Below are 23,239 nucleotides of genomic sequence, written 5' to 3'. Positions count from 1 at the left end.
TTCCTTGGTATTAAACTGCAGAAGGAAAGCTAGGGTCCACCCTCAATATATGGCTCCAGTCCCATGCTCAACACCCCAGCAGGCTCTCAGTGGTCACACACTTCCAATCTAGTCTTCTAAGTCTTCTAAGCCACTGTTCACACCATCACCATCACCCCAATCATTTTATTAAGGATCCATGGGACACTAACAGGGGAGTAAAGATAAGTTTCTGCTCTAACAGAGTCACACTCTGCTCTTACAAGGTTTTGTTTTGCTTATCTTTTTGAGACAGGGTCTCCCTGGAGCCCCAGCTGTCCCAGAATTCAGAAATCCACCTGCCTCTGTTTCCCAAATGCTGGGACTAAAGGCATGTGCTACCACACCAGGCTCTGTTAGAGGTTTTGTTAGTGCTTTTTTTTGTATGTGTGTGTTTTGTTGTTTTGTTTTAGATAGGGTCTTTTAAAATATTTTATTTTATGTGGATGAGTGTATTACTTGCATGTATGTAAGCACACCCATATAGAAAAAGGCATCAGGTCCCCTGGTACTGGAGTTATGGAAGGTTGTTAGCTGCCATGTGGGTGCTGGGAACCGAACCTGGGTCCTCTGCAATAGCAGTCAGTGCTCCTACCCCCTGAGCCATCTCTCCAGCCCCAAGAGGGCCTTATGTGTTCCAGATATGCCCCAAATCCTCTTACTAGCCAAGGATGACCTTGAACTTGGTCCTCTGGTCTCCATCTCCCAAAAGCTGGATTACAGGTGCACACCACATGCCTGGTTCATGCAGCACTGGGGATAGAACCCTGGGCTTCCTTGTCAGGCACTCTACCAACTAAGCTATATTCCCAACTCCCAGGGATTTTTTTTTTTTTTTTGATCAGTTGATGATGTCACTTTTCAACTCAAAAATCTTCACATCTCACTAATGACTGTGGAATCCAGACTCCTCGGCATGGAAGTCTGAGTTGTCTCAAGTGCCTCAACCTACCTTTTCAGCCCGAGTCTCCTCCACTTTCATGCATTCTGTCCAGACACAACAGCCTGACCCCTGTGAGAACAGCAGCATGAAACCCTGATGGTTTGTGGCTTACTGTGTGTTTGTAACACTGCTCAGTTCAATGCTGGTCACAGCCCCACATAAGGTTCACTGAATATTTGTTCAATCAATAGAAGGAAAAAATGTCACTGTGGAGATGGGGGTGGGGCAGTTTAAGGGTTAAGCCTTGTGAAGTTGTGCATTGAAACTCAGAACATGATGAACAGGCACTGGGGTAAGACTCGGGATTACTTGGAGTTTACAAAGCTGACTAGGGTTGAGTTTCTCTGCGCAATTCACACTGTAATATTATCAGACAAATAGAATCCTAAATAGTATCAGGAAATAGAGTATGGGTAGATTTAAATACAAATTCACCGTATTTTCAAGTATGTAAACACGAAGCAGAGCACTATAGTGCATGGAAAAAAAAGAAGAAAAGCTAGTGCTGGACCTGATGTAAAGGTTGGCTGTTAATACACAGGTGCCGGGTCACGGGCGCTGGAACTGCAGCTGAATGAGAGCAAAACGCAGTCCCCAGGACCTCCGGCAAGGCTTGTGGAATTTCAGCTAGGGAGCGCTCCGAGACTGCCTCCATCTTCTCCATGCCCTGCCCAAGGGCCTCACCTTTTGTAGCTGGTCTCCTTCTTCAAGCCTCTAGCTCTGAGGTTGCCATAGTTCCAGTAGGTCAGCTCTTTCTTTGACTCCTTCCAGCCCCCATCCCTCCCCGCTCCCAGCAGCCCAATCATCGTCTATAAACCCTGTCGCTGGCATCCGGGGTCTCTTAGGCAACAATGTGTGGTCTCTTGATTGGCCCGGGCATCTCAGGGGGCTGGCTCCAAAATTGGGCACAGAGTTAAAATGAGAAAGTGAGGACGCCAGGCGAGTGGGAGGAGCTGCAACATCCAAATACAGGATGAAGATGCATCCGATCCCGAAACCAGCAGCGTCAAACACCCTCGTTCAAGAGGTGCTGCGTTTGTCATCCAAAACAGCCCTTCCCTACTGAGCATGCCCAGTTACACTGCGCTGGTCACTCCGGAGCTCCGAAATGAAAACTCCACTCTGCCAGGTTTTAAGACTGCCCAGTAGGTAAAAGAGGGTTGGAGGAAATAAAGAATTTGCGACGGGTTCAAAGAAGAATGGCACCTGCGGTCGGAAAAGGAGGTCGTGGGGGAGCTGCGCAAAAGAATGCTAAAACACGAATTTCACGATTATGGAATTTAAGCTGGGTGACAGATACATCCGTGAGCCGGCAGATGGCATGCCGTTTTAAGAATAACTCTGAATTTAGGTCCTTAAATCCAGTCACATTTAACTAGTTAAGTGTACTGAGCGCCTTGTAGTGAGGATCAGAGAATGCAAGGATTAAAAAAAAAAATTAAAAGCTGGGTATAGTGACTCATACCTGCAAGCCCAGCACTGCGGACGTGAAGACGGGAGGACCAAGGCCAGCCTGGGTTACACACACACACACACACACACACACACACACACACACACGAAATCCAGAGAAAAACTGGACAACACAATGTGTAAATAACAAATGGGAAGCCCAGAGACCTAGTAGCTGTAATAGCAAGTGCTGGAAAATTCCAGTTATTTCAAAATTCCACAGAGCCTGTTCACAGTGCAAAGCAATTTTGAGGAGCACCAGCTAATCAGAAATTATTTCCAGAGCCTAAAATAGAAACAAAGTAACAACTTCCCTTACTGTCTTTGCTTCCTAAAATAATATGCTTTCCTCCAACCTAAGTATACAGACCCTCTATGTTTTGTAATTTTATTACTTTAGTTATTCTTAAATAGTGCCACTTTTCTTTTTTTTAGACAGGGTCTCCCTATAGCCGCAGCTGGTTTGGAATTTGCTCTGTAGACCAGGCTGGCCTTGATCTCACACAGATCCACCTGCCTCTACCTTCCGGAGTGCTGGGACTAAAGGCGAGTGCCACCACGTAATAGCATCTTCTAAAAGTTAGTTTGTGGGCTGGAGAAATGGCTCAGCAGTTAAGAGCACTGACTGCTCTTGAAGAGGACCTGGGTTCGATTCCCAGCACCCACGTGGCAGCTATGAACCATCCTTAACTCCAGTTCCAGGGGAATCCTATGCCCTCTTCTGACCTCCACGGCATTGCGGGACACGAGTGAGCTCACATACATGCAGGCAATATGCTCATACACATGAAAATCAAAAATTAAAAAAATATGTGTGTGTGCACGTGTGTGCTATGGTGAAGAGTGTGACAATCAGAGGATAACTGGTGGGAGTGGATTCTCTCCACCATGTGGGTTCAGGGATTAAACTCAGGTCATCAGACTTGGTAGCAAGTGCCTTTACGCACTGAGCCATCTTGCAGGTCCTATGTTTCATAATTTTTATTATTTTTTAAACTATGTATATGTGTGTATGTCTATACATGTGAGTGCAGGTGCCAGCAGAAGCTGTTAGATACCCCTGCTGGTGTTACAGGCAGTTCTGAAAGCCCAAAGTGGATGCTGGAAACCAAACTTGGTTCTCTGCAAGAGCTCTTAACCACTGAACTATCTTTCCAGCTCCACATTTTCTTAAAAGTTTATTTTTATTTTATTCATATGTTATGCTTGCATGAATGTAAGTGCACCCATGAGGTGCAATGCCACAGAGGACAGAAGAGGGTGTCTGATCCCCTGGAACTGAAGTTACAGACAGTTGTTAGCCACCATGTGGGTCCTGGAATTTGAACTCAGGTCTTCTGCAAGAATAGTCAGTGCTCTTAACCCATGAGCTATCTCTTCAGCCCCAGCCCTGCAATTTTAAACAGACAGCATTATGTATCTCCAATTTGGCAAAGGAAAAGTGGGTCTCTTGAAGGCTGTTGCTTTCCTTATTTAAGGAAGGATCAGTAAATGGCCAAACTGAAATTAGAACCTAGGTTGTCTGAATTCCAACCTAGTGGTTTTTCCACATGACCAGGTTGTATGTAAATGAATAAACAAAGCCTTTGGGGGCATGAGGGGGTGTCCTGGGGGAGGCAGGTAAAGATGTCATACTAAATTACCGTGTATCACCAGTTAACATTTATGGTTTCAAAAACAAGTTCATCCAGAAAGGGACCAGTTTTAACAATGCCTAGTCGGCTGAGTTTCCTTGTGAAGTCCCCGCTCATTAAAGACTTTCTATTGGTGGTTACAACATGGAAGGAAAGGGAGACGGAACATTGAAAGCATCTCATGTTATCTTCATGGGATTTGAATATTTTTATTCTTGATGGAAGAGTCCTTTCATCTTTGCTCTTAACAGCCATCTTCTGGGTTCCCTCTCATACTTAGCTTCTTCATCTGAGTGTTCCCCCAAAGTGGAATGAGTCACCCCTTTCCCACTGCGTTCCTTGTGAGTCACCCCATTCCTACTGTGTTTCTAGGGAGCACAGACACATAGCCCAGTGTCTGTGATACTTCAACATCACTTTTGCATGGAACAAATAAAATTTAGGGATCGTCATAATAAATACCATAATAAATGTCTCCACAAATACGTTTCAAAATGTTAACTTGTGTTTTGTGTGTGTGTATGTTACAGTAATTGCTCTTTCTGCCTATTTTAAGATCCCATTCCCTCCCTGTTTACTGAGAGACCATCACTGCCATGAAATTGGACTGTGGCCTTGTTCCTTCTGTGTGTTTAAACAGTGTATTATTGTTCTTTTTTTTTTTTTTTTTTTTTTTTTTTTTTTTTTGTCTTTTTGAGACAGGGTCTCCCTGTAGCCCCAGCTGTCCTGGAACTCACTATGTAGACCAGGCTGGCCTTGAACTCACAAAGGTCTGCCTGCCTCTGCCTCCCGAGTGCTGGGATTAAAGGCACGCGCCACCACGCCCCGCTATTGTTCTCTTTTTATTTCCTGAGATTGTTACCCTGGAACTCACTATGTAGACCAGGCTAGCCTCAATCTCAGAGTATGCCTGCCTCTGTCTCCCAAGAGCTGGGATTAAAGTCGTGTGCCACCATGCCCAGACAATTGTTGCTCAGTTTTAAAGTGCATCACCACTTATGTATGTTGTAGTTTGCCTTCCCACTAAATATTGTATTTTTGATACTTAATCATGTTGATATATTTATGATTCTGTCTACATCATTCCCACTTCCCAATGTGAGCAGTGATGTTGCTGATACCTGGATTACAGGAGGATGTGTAAATTGAGTAAGACTGCATCTAGCAGCACATTTCCAGGGGTTCATTAGCCACAGGGATCTGGAAATACATAACGCTGACACACAGTTTTCCCCATATTCCATCTGTCTTCTTGCTCATCCTCAACCAGAGGCACCACCGGCTCCCTAGGAATCAATATCACCGTCCTAAACAACTGCTGCACATGAGTCTATCGCGAAAATGGAAATTGTCATTTCAGATCTAGTTTATCATGCTTATTCACCTACATCACCTTCTGATCTAAGTCTGTATGTCTAAGTACAAGACTCTTCAATATTCACCACATATTTGTATTAAGTATTATGGGGGCTGGAGGATGGCTCAGCGCTTAAGAGCACTGGCTGCTCTTGCAGAGAACCCAGCTTCGATTCCCAGCACCCACATTGTGGCTAACAACCGTCCGGAACTCCAGTTTCAGGGATCTGACGCCCTCTTCTGACCTCCACGGGCATTGCACGACACAGGTGCACTTACATACAAGCAGGCATAACTAACTCATACACATAAAGTAAAAATAATAGTCGCCGGGCGTGGTGGCACACGCCTTTAATCCCAGCACTCTGGAGGCAGAGGCAGGCGGATCTCTGTGAGTTCGAGGCCAGCCTGGTCTTCATAGTGAACCCAGGACAGCTGGGGCCACAGGGAGACCCTGTCTCAAAAAAGACCCAAAAAAATTAACAATAATAAATAAAAATATTTTAAAAAGGGTCTTTCAGCTCTCAAACTGTTTATGTAGGGAAGAAGGGGAACTTTTCCTAAAGGAGCAAAAGGTAGGGCAGTCCATCACTGACCCCACCTGTGTAGAAAAAGTCTTGGCGAGCAGGATACAAAGTGAGCCGCACTGGTTCAGAGCGGAGCGCTGCAACAGGCGAGCTGCCCCTCGCTAGCTGCACCCAGCTGCACCCTCAGCAGCGCGTGCCCCCTTCCTGAGCACCCCGGGTCTCCGTGGTCCCGAGGCAGGCACACGGGCTCTCAGAGCAGGTGGTGGACTTGCAGTATCAGCCTCCCCGCTGGGGACGTGCACGGAAGGTCGCGCATATTGCACACGGACGCCTCCAGACCTAGAAACCAAACACCCGATGCGCCGCAGCCCCAGGACCCGCGAAGCCCGGGCGACCGCCGCGTAGCCAGGCTCTGACCTGAGGCTCGGAGGGGCGGCTCGGCGCAGCGCGCATGCGCGGCACGTGCGCGCGCACCTCCGCGGGGCCGCGCGCCCCGACGCTCGCCCAAGCTCGCGCCGGCTCCGAGGCGCTTCGGCCGCCGGGGACCTGAGGGACGCCGGGCGAGCGCCGCAGTCAGCGCGGGGAGCCGGGGTGAGTGAGCGCGGCCGGGCGCCGCGCCCCGAGGGGTGCGCGGGAAGCGGTAGGAGGAACGGGGCAGCTGCTGGAGCCGCGGAGCCTGGTCGCCGTCCCGGGGTCGTCGCGCCGGGAACAAAGCGTGGAGCGCTGGGGCCCAGGCGGGAGCCGGGCTGAGGCGGGAGCGGCGGGGGCTCGAGCCGGGGCCGGGGCGGCGCTGTGCACGGCCCGGAGGAGATGGTCCTCCAGGCGCCCCCACCCCCACCCCGGACAACCTGTGCGAGTGTGGACGCCGCGAGTGTGGACGCCGCGGTCCCTGCCGCGCTGCGTGGAGCTGCGAGCAGCCAGGCCCGCGCCCAGCTCTTGCCCGGCGCTGCGGGGGCGTGGGCGGGAGGACAAAGCGCCCGGCTCCAGACCTGTCCGGTCGCCTGAAAGTTGTCCCCCTCCTGCCCATCACTTTGCAAAGTCTGGACTCCCCCGGTAGTGCTCTCCCCAGCTGCCCCTCGTGTGGACGCTCGGGGGAGGCGAGCTTGCCCCGGGATGCAATTGCTGCTGCTGCTTCTTTCGTGGCCTCTGGGATAAAGGCTGAGATACGGATGTAAGAATTAATATTAATAGGAAGAATGCAAACCTGCCAGAGGCTGATCTTAGGCGCTTTGGAGTTAGGGGCCGCTCCTTCAGAGAGGAGAGAAAGAGGGTTTTGGCATCACCCTTTATTTGGGGGTGGGGGCAAAAGCGCATGTCATTAATTAGGCAGAGACTCAGTTGAAAAACATCGTGAAAGCGATCCTGCTTTTTCGCCCAGTATAAATGAAAATCAGTTTTCAGCTCCCCTCTGAATAGTGGCAGAGCAGGCTAGCTGCATCCAGGACGGCTGGGCACAAGTATTCAAAATCTTACGTTAGAAAAGTCCTTTCAGTAGATCTGGGGTGTTTATTGATGGGAAGTGGATTACTTTGCAAAGCCAATAACATCAGAGCAAGGGAACAAAGGCCGACCTGGTATTAAAGATGTTACTTTCCTCCTCAGCCTTTATCGGTAATGCAGGCTGGTGGCATTGTGGGTTGAAAAGGGAATAAAGACTACGTTCCCTTATTAAGAAGCAGGTACTGTGATCGGACACGATGGTTCATGCTTGTAATCCCAGTAATGGGGAAGCTGAGGCAGGAGAGTCACTACGAGTTCTAGGCCAGTGTACTCTACATAGTGAAACCCTTTATCAAGAAAAGGCAGGTACTCCAGAAGATAAATGTACTATCTTTTCTTTTAAACAAATCAGTACTAGCTACATCAAACTACAACATAAAGGTAAAGAAATTCAGATTAGAGAGGCAAGGAGAGAAGTGTAAAATACTTGACTGGGTGGTCTTGGAAGGGTAGAACTGAGGGTAAGGCGTAACTGAGTTGTTGGTGTCTTGTAGCCTGTTTCCCTGTATTTTAGTAGAATGATGTGTGGTGTTTTCTCTGCCCCAAATGTTAGGAAATTAGTACCTTTATATGATAAAGGCTACTTTATCAATATTGATATATTGATAAGGACCACTGTTCTACACTCTTCCCTCCTGTTTTCTTTCTCCCCATCTAATAATAACAAGCATCTGATCTCCCTCCTCAGTTTGTAATAGGGTCCCATCAATAGAAGAAGAAAGGACGCTGGGCTCCTGGGCTCCTTCCTTCCTTTCCCTGTCTTAACCGCTATATTTTTTGAGCTTCATTTTGTGTTTTGAGTATTCAGGTGAATTTTTCTTGGGAGTTTCATGACTGAGATACTTGAAGTAGAAATTGTGGAGAGGTATTTAGTAGCAAAGTACAAATCTTTCCTTGTATAGTACAATGTGAAACCTTTATCATCTGGGAGGAAGAGAGGAAGGTTCCCCCCCCTTCTTACAAAAGATCTTCTGTTTCTCTCTTGACCTCTTGGGAAGGGGTCTATCCAACTTGCATTTCATGTGAGTTTGTTACTAAAATTCATTTTATACTCAGAACTCAATTTACGCGCAGCACTTCTGAGCATATCAGTGTGGTTGTGAGGGTGCTATGGACTTTATTTTCCTTAGGAGGTAGATGGGAGGAGAGTGAGCATTCATACACATTTTTATTGTCTTGGGAGGCAGAGAGGGCGTTGTTGGCCTCAACTTTTTTTTTTAATCTCCCGGACTGAAGAACTGTGCCTGCTTAAAGCTAAAGCTCGGGTAATGAAAAGAAGAGTTTCAGAAATAAACACTAGAGCTACCACTCAGTAGAGATCAGGGCAGAGAGAGAGAGGCCTTGAGGTAAGAAAGTGAACTTTTTCGGTGGTGGTAATTCTGAAACATTGGGAATAAATGTTTCAAGAATAGCAACTCTCTGTTGGCCAGAAAAGACTTTTAACTGTTGTGTCAGAAATGAATTCCCTCTCTTGGCTTTCTAGTTGATTATGCTGGGAACCAGTGAGTTTGGTGAATCCAAAAAATACATTGTCAGTGGAGCTTGGGGAGACTATCACTGGGCTGGTGAGCTTAACAAGGTCTACTCTCCGCATTGTATCTCACTGTAGTCAAAGTGAATAAATTTTATAATCTTGTTAGGGGGAAAAAGTGAGAGAGATGGCTGGGCATGTTGGCACACACTTATAATCTCAGAACTTGAGCCGGGCATGGTGGCGCACGCCTTTAATCCCAGCAGAGGCAGAGGCAGGCGGATCTCTGAGTTCAAGGCCAGCCTGGTCTACGTAGTGAGTTCCAGGACAGCTGGGGCTACAGGGAGACCCTGTCTCAAAAAAGACCAAAAAAAAAAAAAAATTAAATAATAATCTCAGAACTTGAGAGGCAGAGACAGGAGAATCAGGAGGCGGAGAACAGCCTTGGCTACGTAGACGCTATCTTATTCCTTCACCCAAGGAAAAATTAGAGCAATGTAGTCAAAAAGGTCAGAAAATAATTGCTCACTCTTAGATGAGTAGGAATCTAGGTTCTGCAAATTAAGTATGATCCTATATAAACTTGTTTTGGTAGCAGCTAAGAGTCAATATTGTGAGAATGAATTTTTTTTGTTTAAAATTTATTTTCATTTTTATTTTGTGTGCGTGACTGTTTTGGTTGCATGTAAGTGCACTGTGTATGTGCAGTGCCCACAGAGTCCAGGAGAGGGCCTTGGATTCTCTGGAACTGGAGATAAAGATGGTTTTTAACTGCCATGTGGGTGTTAGGAACTGAACTTGGGTCCTCTGCAAGAGCAGCTGAGCCATCTCTCTAGTCCCGCTCTTTTGGGGGGGTGGGGGGAACAGGGTCTCACTCTATAGTCCTGGCTGGCCTAGAGCTCAGAGAGATCTGCCTGCCTGCATTAAAGTCCTGTGCTGCTGTGAGGACCTGAATTCCAATCTTAACACCCATATAAAAAGCTGAATGTGGCAGTGGGTGCCTGTAACCCTAGTGCTGGCAAGAGGAGACAGGAGGATCCCTGGGGCTTACTGGCCAGCTGATGTAGCCAATTGGTGAGCTCCAGGTTCAGTGAGACTGTGTCTCAAATAATAATAATAATACGTCTGATATCAACCTCGCATCTCTACAGAAACACACACACATAAACTTCCCTCACTCCTCCCCACACAAAATAAGATGTGGAAAGTAAAAGGCCAAAGAGTGCATGGATTTTAGGGAAGGGGAAGTTGACACTGGAGAAGTGAGTAGACCCCGAGTGGGTATTTTTCCAATAAGACTTAATAGAGGTAGGGCTGGAGAGATAGCTCAGCAGTTAAGAACAGTGTTCTTGTAGAAGACCCAGGTTCAAATCCAGCTCCTACATGGCAGCTAACAACTGTCTGTAACTCCAGGCCCAGGGGATCCCACAAACCTCTTCTGTCCTCCGCGGGCATTGCACGACACGGGTGCACTTACCATAACACTCATACACATAAAATTAAAAAATGAATAAGTAAAATATCTTTTTAAAAAAGACTTAATAGAGGTAATCCTTGCAATGCATTCTTGGAAATATGTCTGGAAGACAAGAGTATCCCTCCTTTCTCCTTTGTGATCAGTGTACCCAGCATTTATATTGAGACAACTTTTAAATGAAATTTTTGAATTGGAAATGCAGAATGTTTCCTGTATTTATAGAGTATCGAGAAAATTGACCCTAAGCTACGAGTGATAAGATGGACCTGCTGGCAGAGAAAGTGTTGGAAGAATGTTTCTGAACATAATATTTATTTCCAGATTTTTCTTGGCGAGCCCTTATGGCTCAGTTTTCTCATGGTTTCTTCAGGGATCAGTCTCCGTTTCCCACATGAGCTCTTTGGAACTGCCTCTGCAGCCAGCCTGGGAAGACAGTCTTCAACATTTCTTCCGTCCTTCTATTCCTGTCCTTCAGGTCAGGTGCTCAGCCCAGCTCATTTTAAGGGCTTTTATTTTTTATTGTCAAAAGAAAACTGAGAGGTAATCAGAGAATATCAGATTCTTGATGATGTACGTTCATAAAACTAGAATTGTATAAAGTATCTTCCCATCTAGTGCTGGGTATTAGACGTGCCAGGGAAGTGCTTTACTGAGCTATGCCCACAGTCCTAGTCTTTGTTTCCTGGTAGAATGTTAATCAAGTACTTAAAATCAGTTTTCCAAATACTTGGAACTGCTCTGAGGAGAGGTGCAAAGAGCCTCCTTCCCACAAATAGTGTGAGCAGCTGTTGTGTTCATTTTTTTCTTCAACCCTGGTGCCCCTTCATTCAGTTGGAGTCCTACAGATTCCTGTAATAAAAAGTGATAACATCAAAAGGAACGCCTAGACAATGGTTAGCCTTTGTGGAATGAGTGGCTGTATTTTGTCAAGCTCTTCATCTAAAATCTTCTGTGTCCTGCAGGTGTGGAACTTTGGCTTCAGAGCTTGTCCATGAATAAGTCTACTTTGAGCAATCACGATTCTGATTAGAAACAGGTATTTCAGGGGCCGTGGAGAAGGCTCAGTCGGTACAGTGTTTGCCATACCAGCATGAGGATCTGAGCTTGATCCCCAGCACCCTGTAGAAAAGGTGCTTGTAATCCCCGTGCCCAGGAGGCAGAGACAGGTTGGATCCTTGGGGCTAGGTGGCCAGTCAGCATAGCTGAATCAGAGCGCTCCAGGGCAGAGACCCTTTCTTAACCAGAGAAAGCAAGGTAGACCGAAAGGGTACCTGAGGTTGACCTCTAGCCTATACAAACCAGAAACACCGATGCGCACAGAAGCATGTATTTTTTTCATTGGTGAGTGATTTTTTTTTTTTTAATGCACAAACCATTTGATTCAATAAAGTATATGATTTGTTTTTTTAAGTTTGTTGAAAAATAAAGTTTTGGTTTTGGTTTTCTTTTTAATGTTCTGTATTTTGTTAGTTTGTTTATTGTGTATATGTGTATGGCATGCAAATGCTACCGCACTTGTGTGGAGGTCAGAGGACAGCTTCTGGGACTTGGTTTTCTCCTATCATCATGTGGACTTTGGGGCTGGAACTCAGAACATCCAGCTCAGTGGCGAGCGCTTTACCCTGTGAGCATGCTTCACTGGCCTGAAAAATCAAGTTTTGAATCACTGAATTACCACTGTTTTTGCTGTTCTTACTCCCTACAATAAAACAAGCAGTGTGTCCCTTGCTTGGTGCTTTTAATTGCCAGCCAATAAATGGTTCAGCTATCATTTATTCTTGTCAGCTAGTCAGCATACACTTATAGATTTATCAGAGGTAACTACCTTATACAGAAAATAATGTAACATCAGGTCCTTCATAAAATTCCATACTTACATTATTTTTAATTAATTGAAATAACTTTTTTTTTTTTTTTTGGTCTTTTTGAGACAGAGTCTCCCTGCAGCCCCAGCTGTCCTGGAACTCACTATGTAGACCAAGCTAGCCTTGAACTCACAGAGATCTGCCTGCCTCTGCCTCCCAAATGCTGGGATTAAAGGCGTGCGCCACCACGCCCAGATTGAAATTACTTTTTTCTATTTTTTTCTTAAGGTTTATTTTATTTTATGCATGAGTGTTTTGCCTGCATGTATGGATATATACCACATGTGTGCCTGATGCCTATGGAGGCCAGCATAGGGGATTGGATCCCCTGGAACTGAAGTTGCAGCCAGTGGTTAGCTACCATGTGGGTGCTAGAACCAAGCCTGGGTCCTCTGCAAGAGCACTTGTGAGGCATAGGCATGTGAATTTGAGGCCAGCCAGGGCTACATAGTGTATGGTGTTTTTGTGTGTGTGATTGCAGCACTGGTATAGTGGAGATTATGTGGAAGTCAGTGGACAACCTCAGGTGTGGTCTTTGCCTTCAACCTTGTTTGAGATGATCTGTTCACTGCTGTGTACACCAGGGTAGCTGGCCCTTCCAGGGATTCATGTTCTACTACAGAACAAAGGAAGACAAAATTAAGACAAGATGGGAGTGACTAGAGATGTAGCTCAGCTGGCCAGAGTGCTTACTTTGCATGCCTTCTCACCATAGGAGTGCTGGGGTTACAGGTATACGCACACTCTCAGGTCTGTCTTCAGTGTGGCGTAGGGGATTTGAACTTGGGTCTTCATGTTTCCTTGGTAAGCACTTTACCCAGTGAGCTATTACTCAGTTCTAAATCGCTTTCTAATATTTTTTTGCTTATAATTGTTATATTACTATGTCAGTAAACACAGATCCTTGCTCATCTTCTGTTGGGGATGAGGGGCAGCACCAGGGATTGAACACAGGGCCTTGTGCATGCTAAGCGCACTTTACCGCTGAGATAGGCACCGCCATGCTCAGCTAGCTAAACTCATATTAGTAAGCCTTTGAGTTACTTCCAGTCTTTTACTGTTATAATTTTATGCTAATACTTCAATCATACACCATTTGCACTTGTATGCTTTCTGGAATAAACTACAAATAGGTTTGCTGGATCAGATTTTTGAGGGCTTTTGATATAAGTAGCCATTTTTCTTAAAGTATCAGTTTACATTCTTATCCACAGTATTTGAAAATGATCTTTTCCCTTTAATTTATCTCATACTATGTTCTGCCATCGTCATTTTTGCCCATCTGATTGGCAAAAGTATTACCTTATGCTTGAATTTTTTTATTAGTAGTAAAGTTAAATATCACTGCATGTGTTTATTGACCTTTTCTAAGTTTATGTCTGTTGCCCATTTTCTATTATTCTTTATAGTGTGTAGTGACCATTTGATGGTTGTGTTTCAAATTCAAGGGCAGCATCTATGGTATTAAAATTTCGAGCAATCTAAAAAGATGATGTATGCAGGGTGTGGTGGCGCAGGCCTTTAATCCCAGATCTCAGGAGGCAGAGGCAGGTGGAGCTCTGTGAGATAGAGGCCAGCCTGGTCTACATAGTGAGTTACAGGCAGGCTGGGACTAGGGAGACCATGATGGTTGTGTTTCAAATTCAAGGGCAGCATCTATGGTATTAAAATTTCGAGCAATCTAAAAAGATGATGTATGCAGGGTGTGGTGGCGCAGGCCTTTAATCCCAGATCTCAGGAGGCAGAGGCAGGTGGAGCTCTGTGAGATAGAGGCCAGCCTGGTCTACATAGTGAGTTACAGGCAGGCTGGGACTAGGGAGACCATGTCATTAAAAAAGCTAATAGTAGTAATAATTTGAATGGAGTCAAAATAAATAAATAAATAAATAAATAAATAAATAAATAAATAAATAAATAAATAAATAAAATAAAATGATGATGAAAGGTTGGGAAAATTTGCTGGGATTACTTTTAGAATCTTCCATCAGCTCGGTATTGTGGATAGAGGTAACCTTTGTGTCAACTGCAATTTAGTAATAGAAACACCCAAGGTTTGCTGCTGTACATTTATTTACAAAGGACTTGCACGTATATTATCTCATAATTTACGGTCATCCCCATATAAGAGTGTTATCACCTCACTTTCGGGAAGAAAAATTAAGAGTTAAGTGGCAGTTTTTACATTAATAGAACTAATAAGCATAAATCTATCTTTTGGTTTTTCAGACCTTTTTTACAGATGCTTTCTGCCAAGTTGGTTAATAAAAAAAATATACTAACAATGACTAAAACACATGTAAGAAATTTAAAATTTTATAATCTAGTTAACAAACACAATTTGGGACAGAAGTAAGAATTATTCAAAATGGATCAAATGGCAAAAAAAAAATTCCACCATATGTCATGTATGCAACTTAGGAAATAAAATCAATATTTAAATGCTATTCAAGAACTATTTTTAGTGTGTCTGTATCATAGACAGCACAGTAGAGAACCTGTATGTTTGTGAAGTGCCCTGGATGATGCCCATAGTACTTGGAGAAGAAATGACTAATTTCCCCATTTTCAAATACCTTTCAGATATTTCAACAAGGAAGAAGTCACTGTCCTCCTAAGATGGAATCTGCGATTTGGGAATGTGGTTGATCAAGTTGATATATTGGCCAGATGTGCCCCATGTAATAAAATGAAGAGAAGAGACAAGATGATGTCATTTTCCCACATTGTGAAACCAAAAACAAATGCCTTTTGTGAGACCAAGTTAGCAAACCTCTGATGGTGCAAAGAGGTTTTAGCTGTTTGAAGAACTTAACAGTAAGATACAGAAGAAGAGCTTTCAAGCCGAGACCTGCAGGTGTATATTGATCTAAGATACATATTGAGTAGGCCTGATATCCGAATCTCATTCAGATCCAGGAAGAATGGCTGTGAGTTGGATCGACCTTTATCTCTGGCTCTTGACCGTGTTTGTGAGGCGTATAGGTGGGCACAGCTTGTTTTCTTGTGAGCCTATTACCCTGAGGATGTGCCAAGATTTGCCTTACAATACTACCTTCATGCCTAATCTTCTGAATCACTATGACCAGCAGACAGCAGCTTTAGCAATGGAGGTAAGACTTGAGCTCTCCTTCGACATATCTTAGAAAATAGCGTACATTACCCTCTCGACTAATCTAGTGTGCTTGGTAAACAATAGGAAAATATTGCTCTTTAGAACTGTATCTTGTATGTTTGAAGTACATTAGTTTGACTCATACCATAATAGATTGAAGAATTTGTGTTTGGAGAAATGCTACTCTTGACTTACAGACATTTTCAAAGAAATCTGAAACACTGGAACATGGGTGCTTACAGCCATTCAGAAGTTTAAAACTGTCAAGTTCTGCCGGGCATGGTGGCGCACGCCTGTAGTCCCAGCACTTGGGAGGCAGAGGCAGAGGCAGGTGGATCTCGATACTGAGATTTCATTGAGGCAGCTTCTCTATCATGTCTAGAATGCAATTAACCAGCAGCAGGTGTCTTGTCCCTCTGACTCTTAGATTCTTTTCACCCCCTCTTCACGTATTTTTATGGCATTAAAATCTGGCTTTGCCTTGATTCTACGTGTGTGTGTCTTTAAATCAGCAGAAACCCACCTGGGTTGAATCAGTCCCTGAATTCCTGTATTTACTGATTCCTGGCATTAGCATGGCTCCTGAAAGGGCCTCCTTCTGCCTTTGGAGTGCAGTTAAACTTTCTGGAAATGAGCAAATAGTACTCTGCAGGAAGCTGAATTCCTTTTGGGTAAGTCACTTGAACCATTGTCATTTTAACTTTGCACTCACAGAGGGCAAGCATCAAACCCTGTCACAGCTTTGTGCACTGCTTTCTGGAGGGTTCAGTCACATTTGCTCTGGAGAACTGGTCTAGTTACAGGTCATATGCGACTCTTCAGTTTAACAGTGCTGCAGAGGATCTTAAGCTTGGCCCCTTCCCTTACTTATGTACTTTTTAGACATCTCAGACAGGGTTGCTCTTTCAATCAGCAAAAGTTTATTTTTGCCTATCTTAGACCAGACATGAGCTTAGGATATTACACAATACTTTCCATATGTGTTTTAGGGAATGGAAACTGAAAATTATTTTTTAAAGGAAAATGTCTGGTTGTAAAACATGTTTGTCCAAAGCCCAGGTAAGTAAGTTTAAAGAGGATTCCTTACCACGCAGAGTGAATTCTGAAAACTGATATAATATACATAACGGTATTGTGACAGACTAGATGATGGACTCTAACGTGTGGTGATCCTCTAATCGCTCTGCTACACAATCTTCTTAAAAAAAACAAAAAAAAAAAAAAAAAAAAAGGTCAAGTTCCGATACAATTATATCTCTGTTCTTTGACTAATAAACAACTTTATCCTGAGAGCATAATGTAATGCTACATATGGTCCAGTTGTTACATGTTGAGTAAATGTGATTTTTAAAATTGAATTCTTTTGTTCTACCTTTAGATTTACGGAATTTCAGTTTTTCTTAAAAATGTTCACGATGATTTTTCTGGTCATATCACGTTCATATCAACTTTGGAATAACTCAAGCAGTGAAAAGGTTTTTGTTATGCAGATTTCCTGTTCTTGACCACTCAGAATTTTATGAAAATTTGTTGCTTCACTTGAATTTTTCTACTGGTAATTCCTCAGGTGCTTCTTAATAACTGTACCTCAGAATCTGTGACAAATTATGGATATGGTGTTCATAGATTAGATATGTGCATGTCTGCCTGTACTGGTTCTAGATTTGAAGACAAAGATGTATTTACTAGACAGGAATAGGGAAGCAGTGAAGAGTCTTGTGAGGAGTCTAGGCTTTGGAGTTGACCAGCCCCCGTGTGTGAATTAAGTGCTCTTTTCAGCAGTGTCACCTTGGCCAGCTTGTACAAACTCTGTCACCATAGTTCCCTTACTGTCAAAATAAGGCTAATAATCAGGGTGGTAGTACAGGCCTCTAACCCCCACAGTTGGAAGATGAGGGCAGAAGTAGCAGGAGTTCATGGCCATTCTCTGCTATGTGGTGAGTTTGAGGCTAGCCTAGGCTACATGAGACCCTGTCTCAAAAACAAACAAAAAACCCCAGTGAAATAAGGCTAGTATTAACTGTACAAGCTTTTGTAGTACATGAAAATATGCCTATAAAATACTTTCAGCACATAGTAAGCACTCTATGAGTGACAGTTTTTAGTCTTTATCCATATTCTTTTATTATTTTTATTTTATGTGTATGCATGTATTGCCTGCATGTAGGTAAGTGCACCCGTGTTGTGCAGTACCTGTGGAGGTCAGAAGAGGCTGTGGGATCCCCGGGACTGGAGCCATGGACAGTTGTTAGCTGCCATGTGGGTGCTGGGATTCGAACCCCGGGCCTTCTGCAAGAAGAACCAGTGTTCTTAACCGCTGAGCCATCTCTCCAGCCCCATCATTCACATATTCTATCAGAGTGAATCTAGTACTCAATTATAGAGGGCACTCACTATAAATACTTCCATCACCAGAGGAAAACCTGTGATAGTGCTTACCAATGGTTTTCAGGGGCTGGGGATTTTGTTCTGTTTTGCTTGTGGGCAATATAATCCATCTGGGAAAATTTGTAGAAAGATTATTATTCATAGATTTTAAAGTATGTCAAGTGTGTTACAGTATTCCAAATATTTGATGATGCTATAGAGCTCGAATAAAACGTTTTCTAACTGCCCCACTCTGGGTATTAACCATCTTCTCTCCCTTCCCCTCCACCTTTCCCAGAGTAACCACTTTTCTGTTACAGTTCATTAAGAACAAAATACTTTTGAATCAGTCTTGTAGTTACCTATTTTCAAATTTTAGCATTAGAAAAAAGTTTTCGTCATGGACATTTTCTCTGAAGAACAGTTCTTTCAAAATACATAAACTCAGTGCTGTCATTGCTTTCTAATTATCACGAAATGTCTAATTGAGTTAGTTTTCTTGTCGTTGTAACCAAATGCCTGAGAAAAACAACTTAAAGGGAAGAAAGATTTATTTTGACTCCAGGTTTCAGAGGCTTCAGCCTGTACTTGCATGGGCTCCGTGCATTTGGGCAGAATGTCATGGTGGAAGGTACATGACAGAAGATTCTTTACAGTAAAGGCTAACGGCAGTTAGTGAGAGCAACACGGGGTTTCCTGTGCTTTTTGTCACAAAGGACACACAAATTTTTGTCTTTTAGTCATTTAAATACTTTTTCTCCATGTGGTCAGACTCAGTATTCAGTTAGATTGAGATGCTTCCTTTTGATTTAGAGAAGTGACTTAAAAATTTATTTAACTTTATCATTATATTTTAAATACAAAACAAAGTACATTCAGAAAAGTCTTGTTTCTATCCCTACTTCCGTCTTATTCTTTCCTTTGCCCAAAAGAGTAATTTGGGGGCCAGCAAGATGGCTCGGTGAGTAAAGGTAATTGATATGTAAGCCTACTGACCTGAGTTTAAGTCCCCCAAACCCACATAGACGTGGAAGGAGAGAACCAACTCCAGAGAATTGTCTTCTGACCTGTACACATGCTCTGTGACATGCATGCCCATATATATAATAAATAAAAATTTTAAATAGCCATTTAAAACATTTTTGTTTATCTTTCTGTTAGAATTATGAATATAACATTTATATGAATGTTTATATATTTACCTATATAGATCTTTTAATTTTTTTTTTGTGTGTGTGTGTGTATGAGTGCATTGCCTGCATGTGTTTAAATACACCCATGTCATGCAGTACCTGTGGAGGTCAGACAAGGGCATCAGATCCCCTGGAACTGGAGTCATAAACAGTTATTCGCCACCCTGGGTCCTCTGCAAGAGCGGCCAATGTTCTTAATCTCTTAATCGCTGAGCCATCGCTCCAGCCCCCATACAGGTTTTTTTAATTTAAAATTTTAAAATTTAAAATGTTTGGTTAAATATAAAATTTACAATTTCATCTCCACAGTTTTCTAATATTCAAAAATTTTAAATACATACCCATTAAACAACATCTCCTCCATCCCCCCTCATCCCTGGCAACCACCGTTTTACTTTGTCCGACTCTGAATTTGACTGCTCTAGGGATTTCAGCAAATGGACTCTTACAGTATTTGCCCTTTTATGACAGCCTAGTTTCTTTTTAACAGAATATCCTCAAGGTTCATCCATGTCTGCTATGTGTCATAGTTTCCTTTTGAATTTTTTGGAGACAAGATCTTACTATGTAGCCCAGGCTGGCCTGGAGCTCAGTATAACCTGGTTAGTCCCAGATGACCACGATGCCCAGATTCTCTTTCCCTTTTTTTTTTTTTTTTGTTTTCTCCATGTGTGTGTTTGCTATATTCATGTATGTCCTGATATACTCATCCGTGTGCGGAAGCCAGAGGTCCACATTGGTACCAACTTCTGCTGCTCTCCACCTTATTGAGACAGGGCCTCTCACTGAACCCATAGCTTCTCCCTGTAGCCCCAGCTAGCCTGGAACTCACTGTGTGGACCAGGCTGGACTTGATCTCACAGAGATCTGTCTTTAACCTTCATTCTATTAATAAGCCTAACAATTCGTAACTGCCTCCCAAGTGCTCGACTAAAAGTGGCACCACACCTGGCTCATTTTCTTTTTGATATATGCCCAGAAGTATATGTGTTGGGCCATCCACTAATTTTGTGTTTAAAAAGATACATTTTTTTTTTCTAGTGCTGGGGATCAAATCCAGGGTCTTATACATGCTAGAGGAACAGTCTACAAACTGTGTTTAACTTTTTGAGGAGCTGCCGTACTGTTTTCCATAATGGCTGGACTGTTTTGGATTCCCACCAGTAAAACAAGGGCTCTTCCTTTCTTTGCTCTCTGGCTCCCTCCCCCTCCCGCCTCCCTCCCTCCCTTCTCTCTCTCCCTCCTTCCTTTTTTTTCTCTCTTCCCCCCTCCTTTCCTTCCTTCCAATTTTTATAATCACTATCCTAATCTAATGGATGTGATGTCCATTTTTAATAGCTACATTAGATTGGATATTTAGTATTTCTTCAATCAATAGTTATTGATAAACATTTGAGATTTTTTTCCCAGTCTTTTTCTATTACAAACAGTGCAACAGGTGTGTTTTCATAATTTTTCTAACATTTTGGGTTATGTCTATGTTCAAATCAAAGAGCACAGCACGTCTTCCCCTGGTGTAGTTACAGTTCTCAATAGAAGTTGCACCTTTTTTTTTTTGTCCATAGCAGTGTATGAGAGAACCTGTTTCTCATGTTATCAACGGAATATGTTCCTTTTTGGTTTTGGTTGTCTTTGTATTACACTTTCTTGTCACTGTGACAGATACAGAAACAACTTGGGGAGAGGTTATTTGGGGCTCAGAGTTCAGGGACCTTCTCTCCGTCGAAAGGGAAGGAAAAGCAGAGAGGCTCTACTCATAGCACCGGGCGTTTGTGGTGGTGCTGTTCACATGGTAGTGGACCAAAAGAGAGAGCGGCCGGAACCAGCCATTGGATTATATCTCAAATGCCCACCCCTGTGGACCTGCTTCCCCAGGTAGGCCTCGCCTCCCACAGGTTCTACAGCCTCCCAAAGTAGCAGCACCTGCTGGGAACAAGTGTTCCAACACAAGCCACATGGGTCACACCAGTTTGTTAGATGGATCTTTAGTATCTATCTACTTTACAGGGTTGATAGTGAAGATTCACCATGCTGTGATGATGAGTTTGCAAGGAAGAGGTGAGAGTGGGATGTGGAGGTAGAGGAAGTCAAGGCCAAGTTTCGCTACTTACAAACAGTGTGGCAGGGACTAAGTGTCTTATAGCACCATCATTACAATGAAATTGGTTATTTAAAAAACCCAAAATGTGGAAATTAAAAATAGCAGTGCCAGCCTTTGCCCAGAGGGTCCGATTTAAAACTTGGCAGGCATTTACAGATGTGTCCTGCTCTTCCTCTCAGCCTCACCCCGTTACACAGGTTCTTAGCGTTCCTTCAGCTTACCAAGCCATTTCAGCGGCTGCTTGGCCTAGAAGGCCAGGAGCCCTTTGGTGGAATTTTATGTAGTTCTCAAGGCCTGGATGCAGCTGATTGCCTTGTGCAACCTAGGATGATGAAAGTCAGTGCTCGTCCTCCATACTTACAGGTAGTGAGGATGCTTGTATGTTGGGATGTTCACTTTGGATTTCCTCATCTTATTTGGAAGCTTGTCTTTATTCACCTTTCTACCCCCATACTTAACACAGAGCCCACTTCTAGTAACTGCTAAGTACATATTTGACCTAAACTGTCAATTTCTCAGCAATGGTAGTAGTCATGACTGTTCCACTGCTGTACCTAAGCTCAGTCTCCTGGGGTTGAAAGTAGAAGTTTGGTGGGATAGTGGGGCCAGTCACACACCAAGGCTGCCACGTGCCTGTGCACTAGTGTGCTGCTTCTCTCTCCCCCTCTCCCTCTGTCTGTCTCTCCCTCTGTCTCTCTGGCTGGACTAGGGTGACCCAGCCAGATTAAGAAGCTTCTAAATTTAAAAAATGTGCATAAAGTAGTGGAGAATTATTTGTAATTATTTTTTTATTTTTGAACAGAAATAGCTTTTGAAATTTTGGATTGGTTTTCTTATGACGTGATAAATCAGTTTAAAGGAATACCTAAAAATTCTTGCTTTAAATTAAATGATTAAATACAGGTGCTGGAGAGATGGCTTGGCAGTTAAGAGCACTGGCTGTTCTTGCAGAAGACCTGGGTTTGAATCCCAGCACCTACATGGCAGCAAACAACCATCCATAACTCCAGTTCCAGGGGATCCAATGCCCTCTTCTGTCCTCCGAGGGCACTGCACAACACAGGTGTACTCACACACATGCAGACATAACATTTATACACATAAAATAAAAATAAATACATAAAATTTAAATTATCAAATACAGTAGAAGTTCACTTGTAAACTGTTATTTTTGTTTGTTTATTTGTTTGTTTTTGTCTTTTTTTTGAGACAGGGTCCCCTTGTAGCCCCAGCTGTACTGGAACTCACTATGTAGACCAGGCTGGCCTCGAACTCACAAAGATCCGCTTGCCTCTGACTCCCAAGTGCTGGGATTAAAGGTGTGTGCCACCATGCCCAGCCCCGTAAAGTGTTATTTTTTGACACAGCCATAATTTAGATAATGATAATTATCTAATTATCATTATCATAATTTCTTCATGATAATGAAAATATCAGAAGTTGACTTCTGAAGAAGAGTCGGATTTATGGATTGTTTTAGGAACTCCTCTTGACTTATGAAAGTGAGTAGATTCCTGTGATAGTGGTGAATCTCAGGGAAAAAAACCTGTAATCATTCTTGAAAATTAAGACTTGAAAAGAAAAAGAAGTCTATGGAATTAAAGACATTTTTTAAATTATCTATTTAATAACCACATACTTAGAAGAAGCATTTCTTTACAACAGCATTGACATATTCAATAACAATTTCCTGAGCTAAAATGCATCTCTTTCAAAATTGGCTGTAAATTTTTAGGTTTACAGTTGAATTGTTAGAGTCACACAACATTGTACTCAGTATAAACCCTATAAGACACAAAATTAAATGAGGTTTTAACCTTTAAAAAAATCTCCATTTCAGTATTAAAATACACAGCTTCATACAGAAAAATTCACTTTTAATGCAATTGACATTAAGATGTTTGTACATGTGTTTCTAATCTCTATATATCTGATTATGACTAGTCACAGTCAGTTACTTTCTGAGCTCCTTGGCATCTGAGCATGGATATAAAGTCGTCAGGTAGATTTCAGTGGTAATGTTTTTCACATCTACTAATAAGGAGCAAATTTCTATGCTTTGAAGAATTATTTTTTAATCATTTTTAAAAATTTTTAATAACTACATGATTAGAAGAAGCATTTCACTACAGCTTTAACATATTCAGTAACACACTCCAGAGCAAGAATACATCTCTTTCACAAGTGGGTGCAAGTTTCTAGGTTCACTGTTTAATTAATACA

At 43.0% G+C, this 23,239-nt stretch overlaps 2 protein-coding genes across 11 annotated transcripts in view; one reads left to right on the top strand and one right to left on the bottom strand.

Annotated features, from left to right (window-relative positions):
* Positions 1-1,882, bottom strand: part of Fbxo16 (F-box protein 16) — a 79,416-nt gene extending 77,534 nt beyond the window's left edge. For 2 of the 6 annotated variants that reach the window (XM_029561128.1, XM_008828127.3), the window contains exon 1: positions 1,646-1,882. In XM_029561128.1, the coding sequence (XP_029416988.1) occupies positions 1,646-1,767 (122 nt within the window). In that variant the 5' untranslated portion in view covers positions 1,768-1,882. Of the gene's footprint in view, positions 1-1,472; positions 1,597-1,645 lie in introns of those variants that run through there. The other 4 variants (XM_008828126.3, XM_008828128.3, XM_008828125.3 and 1 more) reach the window with 3 other exon arrangements.
* Positions 1,883-6,409: 4,527 nt separating this feature from the next.
* Fzd3 (frizzled class receptor 3) overlaps positions 6,410-23,239 on the top strand; it is an 88,964-nt gene continuing 72,134 nt past the window's right edge. For all 5 annotated transcript variants that reach the window (XM_029561126.1, XM_029561124.1, XM_008828124.3 and 2 more), the window contains exons 1-2: positions 6,410-6,521; positions 14,824-15,353. In XM_029561126.1, the coding sequence (XP_029416986.1) occupies positions 15,165-15,353 (189 nt within the window). In that variant the 5' untranslated portion in view covers positions 6,410-6,521; positions 14,824-15,164. The remainder of the gene's footprint in view (positions 6,522-14,823; positions 15,354-23,239) is intronic.

The sequence above is a fragment of the Nannospalax galili genome, unplaced genomic scaffold (genome assembly GCF_000622305.1).
Source record: "Nannospalax galili isolate Female #2095 unplaced genomic scaffold, S.galili_v1.0 scaffold612, whole genome shotgun sequence".
Lineage (NCBI taxonomy): Eukaryota > Metazoa > Chordata > Mammalia > Rodentia > Spalacidae > Nannospalax > Nannospalax galili.
Note: the sequence above shows the minus strand (reverse complement) of the source record. Positions and strands in the feature narration are given on the sequence as shown.